Here is a 14919-nt window from a genome sequence, read left to right on the forward strand (position 1 = left end):
TACCTTTGACTCATTCCTCTCTGCCTCCTTCTTTCCACTCCTCTCCTCTTTTGACCTCACCCTCTCACCTTCCCCCCTACTCACAAGGCAGGCAATACGCTTGACCTCATCTTTACTAGATGCTGTTCTTCCACTAACCTCATTGCAACTCCCCTCCAAGTCTCCGACCACTACCTTGTATCCTTTTCCCTCTCGCTCTCATCCAACACTTCCCACACTGCCCCTACTCGGATGGTATCGCGCCGTCCCAACCTTCGCTCTCTCTCCCCCGCTACTCTCTCCTCTTCCATCCTATCTTCTCTTCCCTCTGCTCAAACTTTCTCCAACCTATCTCCCGATTCTGCCTCCTCAACCCTCCTCTCCTCCCTTACTGCATCCTTTGACTCCCTATGTCCCCTATCCTCCAGGCCGGCTCGGTCCTCCCCTCCCGCTCCGTGGCTCGACGACTCATTGCGAGCTCACAGAACAGGGCTCCGGGCAGCCGAGCGGAAATGGAGGAAAACTCGCCTCCCTGCGGACCTGGCATCCTTTCACTCCCTCCTCTCTACATTTTCCTCCTCTGTCTCTGCTGCTAAAGCCACTTTCTACCATTCTAAATTCCAAGCATCTGCCTCTAACCCTAGGAAGCTCTTTGCCACCTTCTCCTCCCTCCTGAATCCTCCCCCCCTCCCTCCTCCCTCTCTGCAGATGACTTCGTCAACCATTTTGAAAAGAAGGTCGATGACATCCGATCCTCGTTTGCTAAGTCAAACGACACTGCTGGTTCTGCCCACACTGCCCTACCCTATGCTCTGACCTCTTTCTCCCTCTCTCCAGATGAAATCTCGCGTCTTGTGACGGCCGGCCGCCCAACAACCTGCCCGCTTGACCCTATCCCCTCCTCTCTTCTCCAGACCATTTCCGGAGACCTTCTCCCTTACCTCACCTCGCTCATCAACTCATCCCTGACCGCTGGCTACGTCCCTCCCGTCTTCAAGAGAGCGAGAGTTGCACCCCTTCTGAAAAAACCTACACTCGATCCCTCCGATGTCAACAACTACAGACCAGTATCCCTTCTCTCTTTTCTCTCCAAAACTCTTGAGCGTGCCGTCCTTGGCCAGCTCTACCGCTATCTCTCTCAGAATGACCTTCTTGATCCAAATCAGTCAGGTTTCAAGACTAGTCATTCAACTGAGACTGCTCTTCTCTGTATCACGGAGGCGCTCCGCACTGCTAAAGCTAACTCTCTCTCCTCTGCTCTCATCCTTCTAGACCTATCGGCTGCCTTCGATACTGTGAACCATCAGATCCTCCTCTCCACCCTCTCCGAGTTGGGCATCTCCGGCGCGGCCCACGCTTGGATTGCGTCCTACCTGACAGGTCGCTCCTACCAGGTGGCGTGGCGAGAATCTGTCTCCTCACCACGCGCTCTCACCACTGGTGTCCCCCAGGGCTCTGTTCTAGGCCCTCTCTTATTCTCGCTATACACCAAGTCACTTGGCTCTGTCATAACCTCACATGGTCTCTCCTATCATTGCTATGCAGACGACACACAATTAATCTTCTCCTTTCCCCCTTCTGATGACCAGGTGGCGAATCGCATCTCTGCATGTCTGGCAGACATATCAGTGTGGATGACGGATCACCACCTCAAGCTGAACCTCAGCAAGACGGAGCTCCTCTTCCTCCCGGGGAAGGACTGCCCGTTCCATGATCTCGCCATCACGGTTGACAACTCCATTGTGTCCTCCTCCCAGAGCGCTAAGAACCTTGGCGTGATCCTGGACAACACCCTGACGTTCTCAACTAACATCAAGGCGGTGTCCCGTTCCTGTAGGTTCATGCTCTACAACATCCGCAGAGTACGACCCTGCCTCACACAGGAAGCGGCGCAGGTCCTAATCCAGGCACTTGTCATCTCCCGTCTTGATTACTGCAACTCGCTGTTGGCTGGGCTCCCTGCCTGTGCCATTAAAGCCCTACAACTCATCCAGAACGCCGCAGCCCGTCTGGTGTTCAACCTTCCCAAGTTCTCTCACGTCACCCCGCTCCTCCGCTCTCTCCACTGGCTTCCAGTTGAAGCTCGCATCCGCTACAAGACCATGGTGCTCGCCTACGGAGCTGTGAGGGGAACGGCACCTCAGTACCTCCAGGCTCTGATCAGGCCCTACACCCAAACAAGGGCACTGCGTTCATCCACCTCTGGCCTGCTCGCCTCCCTACCACTGAGGAAGTACAGTTCCCGCTCAGCCCAGTCAAAACTGTTCGCTGCTCTGGCCCCCAATGGTGGAACAAACTCCCTCACGACGCCAGGACAGCGGAGTCAATCACCACCTTCCGGAGACACCTGAAACCCCACCTCTTCAAGGAATACCTAGGATAGGGTAAGTAAGGGTAAGTAATCCCCCCCCAACAAGATTTAGATGCAAGTGGCTGTTCCACTGGTTGTCATAAGGTGTATGCACCAATTTGTAAGTCGCTCTGGATAAGAGCGTCTGCTAAATGACTTAAATGTAAAATGTAATGTGCGTATGGAACATTTCTGGGTCTTTTATTTCATCTCATGAAACCAATAGTTTACATGTTGCCCTTATATTTTTGTCCAGTGTAGCACACTGTTTAGCTCTCAGGAAACACACCTGAATGCAAACATGAGCTTCTGTATGTTGTCTTCTCCTCCTCCTGGCTGAGCCAATCAATACCATGGCATAACCACACATGACATTATTATGACAGTGTTCTTCATACTACTGTGTAGTGTAGTACTTGCCCCACCATACATAGGCCTATTATCGCTACAACAAGGCCTCCTGAAAAGAGGTTTAGCATAGCAACATTTCAGCTCACAGAGTAGACCTACCTATAAACGCAACTAATGCAGTCAGACAGGTTGCTGCTTGTTGAGGTTTAATTCTGTCTCATCTGATCTGTCTGTCCTATAGAAAGGAAGGGAGCAGGCAGCCCACGGTTGTCGTCATGACTGAATCACCATGGAGGATAAGCCTCGATACCAAACCTGTCCTGTCTGTTAGCGCCTGACAATGACTAGACAGGGAAGGATCGTCAACATAGTGTTGAGCCTGGTTCTCATTGGCTTTAATGGTGTGTGTGTGTGTGTGTGTGAATTGCTTTTAAGCTAAATAGTGTGCGTTTGTCTTTTTTTGTGTTTGTTAATGCATGTGTGTGAGAGTCTATATAATATGCGTGGTGTATGTATATGTGTGTGTTTTTAAACAGACTGAACGTGGGATGTCTCATTAAGCTCAGTAGACGCAGTGAGATCAGACACACACGTGTAGAACACGCACGGACACATACGCACAAAAGCCATGTCAAATATATACTCAAAACATCAGAATTCAGATTCAGAAAACGTTAACATCCTCAGAGGCAATTCATCTTGCGGCAGTCATAAAAACATATCACATCTACAAATGAACGTGTCCGCTAGGTATCCAATATATTAGACTGTGCACTTTGGACAGTATCAGGTGCGTACTGACCTGGTCTTTGGCCTGCTCGGGTTTCAGCCCGTTTTGCCACTGGTTTATCAACTTTATGAAGCAGGTTTGGGTGGACCGTCACTCCCACGCTCATTTAAAGGATCAACTCTGAACGCTCCCACTTTGATCTGAAACAGACTCATAGCGACTGTTACTAGTGAGATCACAGTAATATCAGCATCCTAAAAATACATCAGTTATTTGTGGAGCCTGCTTGTGTCAGGGAGGTGCGTTTCAAATGAAAATGTTTGGAGCGTGCGTGTGTCTCTGAGAACTCCTTACATCTGGGATATTCAAACTGGGGTCCGTGGCCCCCAAGCTATTACAGGGGGCCCGCAAATAAATTATTTAAATGTTTTTATTAATATTGCTAGTAACAGAATAAACAAAACACATTTTGAATTACATACAGTACCTACAGAAGAAAATAGGAGAATATCTTCATTTATTTTACCCCCAATTTCGTGATATCCAATTGCGATCTTGTCTCATCGCTGCAACTCCCCAAAGAGCTCGGGAGAGGCGAAGGTCGAGTCATAAGTCCTCCGAAACATGTCCCGCCAAGCCGCGCTCCTTAACACCTGCTTGTTTAACCTGGAAGCCAGCTGCACCAATGTGTCGGAGGAAACACTGTTCAACTGACGAACGAAGTCAGCCTGCAGGCACCCGGCCTGCCACAAGGAGTCGCTAGAGCGCAATGAGCCAAGTAAAGCCCCCCCGCCAGACCCTCCCCTAAACCGGATGACGCTGGGCCAATTGTGTGCCTCCCTATGGGACTCCAGGTCATGGCCTGTTGTGACACAGGAATATCTTCCTTCTAATGATGTCAAAATTATTTCTCAACTCCTAATATTGAGCAAAATACACTCATTGGAGACAATTACAGTCACTGGAGTATCTGACATAGGCTTTTAAAAAAAGCACAAACGAATACCAGTCACTGTAAGTGTGACTATCTACTAGTAAGCTTTCTTGACTTGGACATTTTTTTTTGCCAACACATGGCTAACCTTTGTTTATCAAGTTAAACAGCTGCTACTAGCGAAAATGGGTTAGGGTTAATGCGTTCGAGTTAGCCTATGACATAGAAAGTTATATTAGAGTTGACGCTCCCTCTTCCAACTATAACTATCTCCCAAATGTATTCATTTAAAAATGTTGATGACTTCTCCTTGCCATAATCATTCACCTGATAAAACTTTTTTTTTTTGTTTTTAATTCTTTATGATGGTGGGGGTCCCTGGTTTTCCTGGGCAGGGGCCTCTGGTCAATATTAGTTTGGAGACCCCTGCCTTATATCAGTTTGTACAGTGGAACTCAGGAATGAATACATGCGCTGAAATGGCCACTTATGCCACATTTAACGACGGTTAACAAGCTCGTGGCTGGAAACGATTTGAAGGAAAACATGGCAAGAAAAGTGTCGTCAGACTACACTGACTGGCAGCAGTAAACGTTTGGATTTCTGGGGCAGAGTAAAACCGCGTGATGCATGTGTGCGTTTGCTGGGGCAGCTGCTCATTAGAACGTGTTACGTAAGCAGAGTTCAACATTGGGAAAGAGGGATGGAGGGATGAAACGAAAGATTGTAGTGAAGGGGTTGTGTTTGATGGCACGCGGGGCGGTCGGGTTGGGGAAGCTACTCGTGCATTCCAAAGACAACAGCAGTTATTTTCCTGGCTCCCATCACCACGACATCGAGGAAATCCTCCGAGAGGAGGGAGAGAGCCTTTCATTATGTCGCCATAAAGCCCAACACGGAGGGATCAACACTGGGACAATACACGGATTAGCCCAGTGGTGTTGGCACACGTTGGGGAAACTAATACACATTTATGGACACGTTTCTGTGAATACACACACAGACAAACAAAGACACACACACAGTTAGTAGCCTTGTGTTAGTGTAATGAAAACCACAATGTGTCTCTGGGAATACCTAGCCCATAGGTAGTGTGAGTCTTAACTGCTCTCTCTCAGCCATGTTTCCTCTATTACAGTTATGGCCTGGTCTGGGCTCACAAAACAGAACAACCCTATGTGTGTTCTGGCAGGGGGAGAGCGGATGGAGGGAGGGAGAGGGGGTTGGCAGGAGATGGGACATATGAAGACCCCAGTTGCTCTGTGACTGGAGTTGGCAGGGGAGCATGACTAGAATGGTTTGTCACAGTTGAAACAGAGCTGCTAACATGATGTGGCCATAAGTCAACCAGGAATAGATGGAGGACCTGGTTGAAGCATAGAGGTGGATCCAGGCTCCTCGGAATGCTCTCTCTGGGGAAGGAGGGTCAATTAATGCCTGATTGGTTGTTCCAGCAGAGGGGAGGTGCTAGCTGCTCTAACTATTGTGTGATTGGTTGTTCAAGCAGGTTCCACCCCAGTACGGCCAGCAGGGTATGGGAGGATACAGCCAGCAGCAGCAGGGAACACCTCCGGGATCCTACTTCAGCCCCCCCCAGCAGAACCCCACCGCCCCCACACAGCCCCCCTACCTGCCTCCCCGCGCCCCACCCCAGCAGGTAAGACCTCACTTACAGTCAGAGAGGGGGTAAATGTAAAACAGACTGAAGATCAGTGTCTAAGGGACACTTCATCCCGTTCTGTTATCCCAGAATACTTTGCTCCCACACAGACGTCTTGTGGTGTGTGTGGGCAGAGAGTCTGGCTCTGGCCCGGAGGTTTGATTTGTCGTCCAGATTATTCATATGGGCTATTTCTGGCATTCCCTGCTTCCTCTACTTTACTTTCATTCAAACACACTACACACCAAACCTTGAAAATACCAACTTTTCAAATACTCAAGGTTGTCATATATAGTTTAGAGTTAAACTAAAAGGCAACTATTTTCTTTGATAGTCGAATACAGGTCCAGAAAAACAAATCATATTTGAAGCTATTTGAATATACACTGAGTGTACAAAACATTAAGAACACCTTCCTAATATTGAGGTGCACCCCCCTTTCCCTCAGAACAGCCTCAATTCGTCGGGGCATTGACTCTGCAAGGTCCAGGCCCCGGCGTTTCACATGGATGCTGGCCCATAATGACTCCAATGCTTCCCACAGTTGTCAAGTTGGCTGGATGTCCTTTGGGTGGTGGACCATTCTTGATACACACGAGAAAAACCCAGCAGCGTTGCAGTTGTTAACTCAAAACGGTGCACCTACTACTACCATACCCCGTTCAAAGGCACTTAAATGTTTTGTCTTGCCCATTCACCCTCTGAATGTCACACATACACACGATTACAAATGCTTCCTTAACCTGTTTTCTCCCCTTCATCTACACTGATTTGAAGTGGATTTAACAGGTGACATCAATAAGGGATCACAGCTTCACCTGGATTCACCTGGTCAGTGGAAAGACCAGGCGTCCCTAATGTTTTGCACACTCAATGTATATACGCAAGTTATTTGAAAACAAACAAATATTTATTGGATAGCGGCCAAAGATTTGATGAAGAACCAAAAACTACAACAGTTAGTTAAATGAGTCTAAATACATGATCATAACCCTGGTTTGGAGGGCTGGTTTGGAGGGCTCTTAGGTATGAATTCTCGATAGAGCCTATAGCCTAGAATTACATACGAGGGACATGCAGTCGTCTCAACATTAGAGTAACATTAGAGTAAAACCACGTTTGCAGCTTCAAAATGACTAGCAAATGTATTTTCATAATGAGTGACATAAGGTAATGCAGTAGCACTTGACATCCAGTTCCCTATACATTTGTAGTAACTTTGATTATGACAATAGCAATATTGTTGTTACACAGGACATTGGAAATGGCTTTATAATTGCATACTAATGTAGTTATTACATAAGTGGAGTAAGGAACAGTCAGTATTCCTCTTGTGTACAGTAGATACAAAAACTCTGTTCTTTGCTATGCAATTCAAATGCAATTACCTTTGGTCAGTTTTATGCAACAACACGCTAGTAAAATGTTGCTCCAAAAGTCATTTGTTTTATTACACAGGAACAGTTTAAAGGTAAGTGTTACTGAGAATTCTAGCAGTAACAAAATATGGCTATTAAGTGTCAAAAGGAAAGTAAATATCCCCAAACTGTCTTGAATCAACTACAGCCACGTCAGGTTGAAAATCATGTCATTTGGCATTATGAGTAAACCATCCCTTTAAAGATGGTATAGTCCCCTCAACTCTGGACCTCGAAGCCAGTGCCACTGTGTTTTTTCATTGTTCCCCTCTAATCAGGGACTGATTTAGACCTGGGGCACCAGGTGGGTGCAGTTAATAATCAGGTAGAACAGAAAAGCAGGAGGCTCCGGACCTCGTAGGGTCAGAGTTGAATACGCCTGATATAGTGTGTGTTTGAAACATAACACTTACCCTCAGATGCCTCCCTCTGAAGTATTTTCAGGTATCATACAATTAATTGCAGTTTTCTACCTTTTCAGTGACATGTTGAAAGAGTCATACATTAGCAACATATTTATACTTCTCTGTACACAATATCATTGGTTGATTGGTTTGACTTGATTATGTACACCTGGGGCAATGGACATTCAGGAGAATGGACATTTATGAAAATGTTCAGATAGAAATGTATTGCGTAGATCAAATTCGACTGTGAGATAGATTCATTCTTTTTCTATCTTCAACATGCAGTTCCAGATACAGCCCTGCCATTAGTTGAAGGCGGCCAATCCAATAGTTTCAGAATGGTAGTCACCTCTGAGATCTATATTCCAATATTTTATTTAAGTAGTTGCTTTCTCAGATCTGTATTCAAATAGTTTTGAAAAGTAGTCACGTTCTCAGATCTGTATTCAAATAGTTTTGAAAAGTAGTCACGTTCTCAGGTCTGTATTCAAATAGTTTTGAAAAGTAGTCACGTTCTCAGATCTGTATTCAAATAGTTTTGAAAAGTAGTCACGTTCTCAGATCTGTATTCAAATAGTTTTGAAAAGTAGTCACGTTCTCAGATCTGTATTCAAATAGTTTTGAAAAGTAGTCACGTTCTCAGGTCTGTATTCAAATAGTTTTGAAAAGTAGTCACGTTCTCAGGTCTGTATTCAAATAGTTTTGAAAAGTAGTCACGTTCTCAGATCTGTATTCAAATAGTTTTGAAAAGTAGTCACGTTCTCAGATCTGTATTCAAATAGTTTTGAAAAGTAGTCACGTTCTCAGATCTGTATTCAAATAGTTTTGAAAAGTAGTCACGTTCTCAGATCTGTATTCAAATAGTTTTGAAAAGTAGTCACGTTCTCAGATCTGTATTCAAATAGTTTTGAAAAGTAGTCACGTTCTCACGTCTGTATTCAAATAGTTGTAGTCACCTCCAAAGTAACAATTGTTCCCTTGGAATAGTTACTTTCCACAAAGCACAGCTAAAACTATAGTTATCCCAGGTCTGCCACACACACACACACACACACACACACACACACACACACACACACACACACACACACACACACACACACACACACACACACACACACACACACACACACACAAAGTAGTCACGTTCTCAGATCTGTATTCAAATAGTTTTGAAAAGTAGTCACGTTCTCAGATCTGTATTCAAATAGTTTTGAAAAGTAGTCCCGTTCTCAGGTCTGTATTCAAATAGTTTTGAAAAGTAGTCACGTTCTCAGATCTGTATTCAAATAGTTTTGAAAAGTAGTCACGTTCTCACGTCTGTATTCAAATAGTTTTGAAAAGTAGTCACGTTCTCAGATCTGTATTCAAATAGTTTTGAAAAGTAGTCACGTTCTCACGTCTGTATTCAAATAGTTTTGAAAAGTAGTCACGTTCTCAGGTCTGTATTCAAATAGTTTTGAAAAGTAGTCCCGTTCTCAGGTCTGTATTCAAATAGTTTTGAAAAGTAGTCACATTCTCAGATCTGTATTCAAATAGTTTTGAAAAGTAGTCACGTTCTCAGGTCTGTATTCAAATAGTTTTGAAAAGTAGTCACGTTCTCAGATCTGTATTCAAATAGTTTTGAAAAGTAGTCACGTTCTCACGTCTGTATTCAAATAGTTTTGAAAAGTAGTCACGTTCTCAGGTCTGTATTCAAATAGTTTTGAAAAGTAGTCACATTCTCAGATCTGTATTCAAATAGTTTTGAAAAGTAGTCACGTTCTCAGATCTGTATTCAAATAGTTTTGAAAAGTAGTCACGTTCTCAGATCTGTATTCAAATAGTTTTGAAAAGTAGTCACGTTCTCAGGTCTGTATTCAAATAGTTTTGAAAAGTAGTCACGTTCTCAGGTCTGTATTCAAATAGTTTTGAAAAGTAGTCACGTTCTCAGATCTGTATTCAAATAGTTTTGAAAAGTAGTCACGTTCTCACGTCTGTATTCAAATAGTTTTGAAAAGTAGTCACATTCTCAGATCTGTATTCAAATAGTTTTGAAAAGTAGTCACATTCTCAGATCTGTATTCAAATAGTTTTGAAAAGTAGTCACGTTCTCACGTCTGTATTCAAATAGTTTTGAAAAGTAGTCACATTCTCAGATCTGTATTCAAATAGTTTTGAAAAGTAGTCACGTTCTCACGTCTGTATTCAAATAGTTTTGAAAAGTAGTCACGTTCTCAGATCTGTATTCAAATAGTTTTGAAAAGTAGTCACGTTCTCAGATCTGTATTCAAATAGTTTTGAAAAGTAGTCACATTCTCAGATCTGTATTCGAATAGTTTTGAAAAGTAGTCACGTTCTCAGATCTGTATTCGAATAGTTTTGAAAAGTAGTCACGTTCTCAGATCTGTAAATAGTTTTGAAAAGTAGTCACATTCTCAGATCTGTATTCAAATAGTTTTGAAAAGTAGTCACATTCTCAGATCTGTATTCAAATAGTTTTGAAAAGTAGTCACGTTCTCACGTCTGTATTCAAATAGTTTTGAAAAGTAGTCACATTCTCAGATCTGTATTCAAATAGTTTTGAAAAGTAGTCACGTTCTCACGTCTGTATTCAAATAGTTTTGAAAAGTAGTCACGTTCTCAGATCTGTATTCGAATAGTTTTGAAAAGTAGTCACGTTCTCAGATCTGTATTCGAATAGTTTTGAAAAGTAGTCACATTCTCAGATCTGTATTCGAATAGTTTTGAAAAGTAGTCACGTTCTCAGATCTGTATTCAAATAGTTTTGAAAAGTAGTCACGTTCTCAGATCTGTATTCAAATAGTTTTGAAAAGTAGTCACATTCTCAGATCTGTATTCAAATAGTTTTGAAAAGTAGTCACATTCTAAGATCTGTATTCAAATAGTTTTGAAAAGTAGTCACGTTCTCAGGTCTGTATTCAAATAGTTTTGAAAAGTAGTCACATTCTCAGATCTGTATTCAAATAGTTTTGAAAAGTAGTCACGTTCTCAGATCTGTATTCAAATAGTTTTGAAAAGTAGTCACGTTCTCAGGTCTGTATTCAAATAGTTTTGAAAAGTAGTCACGTTCTCAGATCTGTATTCAAATAGTTTTGAAAAGTAGTCACGTTCTCAGATCTGTATTCAAATAGTTTTGAAAAGTAGTCACGTTCTCAGATCTGTATTCAAATAGTTTTGAAAAGTAGTCACGTTCTCAGGTCTGTATTCAAATAGTTTTGAAAAGTAGTCACGTTCTCAGATCTGTATTCAAATACAGTCACGTTCTCAGATCTGTATTCAAATAGTTTTGAAAAGTAGTCACGTTCTCACGTCTGTATTCAAATAGTTTTGAAAAGTAGTCACGTTCTCACGTCTGTATTCAAATACAGTCACCTCCAAAGTAACAATTGTTCCTTGGAATAGTTACTTTCCACAAAGCACAGCTAAAACTATAGTTATCCCAGGTCTGCCACACACACACACACACACACACACACACACACACACACACACACACACACACACACACACACACACACACACACACACACACACACACACACACACACAGACAGACAGATGTGGTTGAGTCAGTGTGGGGGCGCTCCAGGATTTTAGTCAGAACTGAGTTCTGCAGGATATGGCCAGAGAGAGAATGCATTCAGTCGAGGATTGCGTGTTTATGCCTCTTTTATAACTCTGGTTGCATTTCAACTACTTTGAATTACACAGTCCAGTTGAGGCTTTCTCAATATTGACCGTAAGGTCAACACTCTCTCTTTCTCTCTCTCCCTCTCTTGCTGTCTCTCTCTCTCTCCCTCTCTTGCTATCTCTCCCTCTCTTGCTATCTCTCTTGCTCACTCTCCCTCTCTTGCTATCTCTCTTGCTCACTCTCCCTCTCTTGCTCTCTCTCTCTCTCTATCTTGCTCCCTCTCTTCTTCCTCCTCAAAGACTCATTAATCAAATCCTTTATCTGCGTCTCTTCACTTCTGGCTAGGCCTGTAGTGTCTCCAGACTGCAGGTTGGAGCAGGGTGAGGTGGGCCAGCCAAGCTCAAGGCTTTTTGGATTGAGCCAGCCAGCAAACAGCCCTCTACAGCACACAGCCTCCGGACCTATGTAGGGTTCTAAAGATTTAGTGTCAAATACTTTTAGGCCATTGGAGGATGTAGAGTGGTCTAAGAAGGCAGGGGGTAAAGATGGATGATCATTTCTGTAAGGTTACTATATAAAAACCGACCTGTGAGCGAGCGTGTGTATGTGAATTACAGTAGGGAGAGTACCACTGTTGTCACCCCGGTGCCATTGCGGCTGTGTGAAATCCTTGTCTCATGTCAGCTCCCAATCATAAAGAAAGGTCAACATTTGACCTTTTCACAGCTTTCTGTGCCGATCAGTGGAAACACACAAACACAAAGCACTGTGAGAGAGATTAGGATGTTATTGTGGTTGTGTACCCTCTCTCATGACCTCTAGTTACCAGAGGAGGGAAGTTCCACCCTGTGTGATTTGGGGGGTTAGCCGTTCCACTCAACACCTATTAGGCAGGTGAAAGGACTTCCTTCACTTGATTGAGTGATTGCAGCTTCTCTGACCATCATATTGGCTGCGAAACCCAAGGTTCCGACAGAAACACGACCATTATCCTTCTTTTATATCCCCCTGAAGGGGAAGTGTGCTCTTTATTGGGGTGTGTTTCACTGGCATAACCCTGGCGATGGTCGAAAGGCTTTCTGGTTCTGACCCGTCATAGCTGTTACTTCAGAACATCTCAGAAATGCATCTGTTGTGATGAAGGGGAATGAACACCCTGGGTTTTTGTTATATTCTCAAGCAATTAAAGGTGCAATATGCAGAAATCGATCCGCCGTTTCCTGGTTGCTGAAATTCGAATAGTTACAGTTTATGTGACAAAACAAGCCATGTATAAGTGTAGAGAATCATTGTACCATCTAAACCGCTGTTAAATATATTTTCACTTACCAAAAATATTGTATTTCCAGCTGTTTGAAGTTGGTGTACAAAGCCAAAAGAAATGACACAAAAACAAAACTTAAGAATGGGAAGCATAGAAATAGCTCACATAGAACAGATCTTCTTAGCCTAGCTTTCAATGGGAATGACAGATCTATAACTCACATTTCTTTGTGAATTTGGTCAGGTCACCCAAAAAGTTACATTGCAGCTTTGATGAATTGCTGTTAGAACTCATAATAGCAGTTTCTCTGTCTGAAGGGTTGCTCACCCGTCTCTCACCGTTTTTTTGCTGTCTGTCAGTAACTCTTCTTTGTCTTTGTCCATCAGTTTTGTTAACACAATACACGTTCCTCTCTGCCTACTTTGCTAGGAAGGCGATTCTATTTGTGTGTGTGTGTGTGTGTGTGTGTGTACTTGTGTGTTTGCGTGCATGACTGTGTGTGTGTGACTGTTTGCTCAAGTGACTGTGTGTGTGTGTGTGTGTGTGTGTGTGTGTGTGTGTGTGTGTGTGTGTGTGTGTGTGTGTGTGTGTGTGTGTGTGTGTGTGTGTGTGTGTGTGTGTGTGTGTGTGTGTGTGTGTGTGTGTGCAACTGTGTACTTGCTTCCTCAGGAGATAGACACCTTTCCCTCTCGGGCTGCCATTCTTTTATTTTCCTAGGTAGCTAGTTGGTATAGTGTGTAGTGATTGAAACATCCATGTCCTGTTCCTATCTAGGGCCCTTATCTAACTGAAGGAGGCAGAGTGTGACAGGACTACTCCAATGTGGGGTTTTGTCATGTTGTTCACAATGTTACCAGGCAGGGTCATCGATTGGTTACACCTTAAGCGGTGTCACTCTCAGGAGTGACACACAAAGATTTCACCACGGAGAATTGTACTGCATTGCCCCTCATTTCTTTAGTGAAAGTGTCCGGTCTGTTCCTCTGTGAGACTGCTGATCTCTAGGGCGGTTTCCTGTTTCCTGTATTACGCCCAACTACTTCCTGTTGTTTCTCTGAGGGGTTTTAGCCCCTCTACTCTGCTGTACTCTGCTGTACTCTGCTCTGCTCTACTCTGCTCTGCTCTACTCTGCTCTGCTGTACTCTGCTCTGCTATGCTGTACTCTGCTGTACTCTGCTCTGCTGTACTCTGCTCTGCTATGCTGTACTCTGTTCTGCTGCACTCTGCTGTACTATGCTCCGCTATGCTGTACTCTGCTGTGCTGTACTCTGCTGTACTCTGCTCTGCTATGCTGTACTCTGCTCTGCTATGCTGTACTCTGCTGTACTCTGCTCAGCTGTACTCTGCTGTACTCTGCTCTGCTATGCTGTACTCTGCTGTACTCTGCTGTGCTGTACTCTGCTGTACTCTGCTGTGCTGTACTCTGCTGTACTCTGCTATGCTGTACTCTGCTGTACTCTGCTGTGCTGTACTCTGCTGTGCTGTACTCTGCTGTACTCTGCTGTGCTGTACTCTGCTGTACTCTGCTCTGCTATGCTGTACTCTGCTGTACTCTGCTCAGCTGTACTCTGCTGTACTCTGCTCTGCTGGGCTTTATTCTGCTTTGCTCTGATGTGTTCCCATCTCTCTCTCTCTCCTCTATCACCTAATGACACAAGGTTAATTAAAACACAGTCACCTTCGCTGGCTGCTCGTCTTCATCGCCACTCCTGCTCTTGCCACCGTCCACCAGTCTGCCACCGCAGGTTTAATTATGGCCGCTGATAACACGTCGCCCAGCGCACTGCACTCGAGGATGCCACGGCAACAACTGACTGGGAGAGGGGGAAGGGAGGGATGGAGGGCCATTCAAAGTTCAATGTCATTAATTGGTCAGCATTTGAATATTAGCTAAGAACCTTTAATTAACTGGATCATAAAAGCGCTGCTACAATTCGGAGGGGGTGGATGGAGAGAGAGAGGGGGAGGGAGGGCGGGCCTGGGAGAGAGAGGGCATATGGTAGAGGGAGCCGGGTGCCAGGCGATAAGGGAGACCCATCCGTGGTAAAGGTCTGGCCACTGTAATTTGCGGGAGCTGCTTTAATTGTCGTAACCTTTTAAATGGCATAGTTTATCAGAGTCCTCTAAATGTCCCTGCGTATCGCTAGGCGCCAGCGCCACGGCAACCAACACAGCGCTCCCGTTGGCTGCCC

The 14919-nt window shown here is 44.2% G+C and overlaps 1 protein-coding gene across 3 annotated transcripts in view; it reads left to right on the forward strand.

Moving 5' to 3' along the window:
• The window catches only part of LOC118368440 (AT-rich interactive domain-containing protein 1B-like), a 236493-nt gene that overhangs the window by 45692 nt on the left and 175882 nt on the right, over positions 1-14919 (forward strand). For 2 of the 3 annotated variants that reach the window (XM_035752541.2, XM_035752544.2), the window contains exon 3: positions 5849-6001. In XM_035752541.2, the coding sequence (XP_035608434.2) occupies positions 5849-6001 (153 nt within the window). The remainder of the gene's footprint in view (positions 1-5848; positions 6002-14919) is intronic. The other variant, XM_035752543.2, reaches the window with a different exon arrangement.

Source organism: Oncorhynchus keta, chromosome 35, assembly GCF_023373465.1.
Source record: "Oncorhynchus keta strain PuntledgeMale-10-30-2019 chromosome 35, Oket_V2, whole genome shotgun sequence".
Classification (NCBI taxonomy): Eukaryota; Metazoa; Chordata; class Actinopteri; order Salmoniformes; family Salmonidae; genus Oncorhynchus; species Oncorhynchus keta.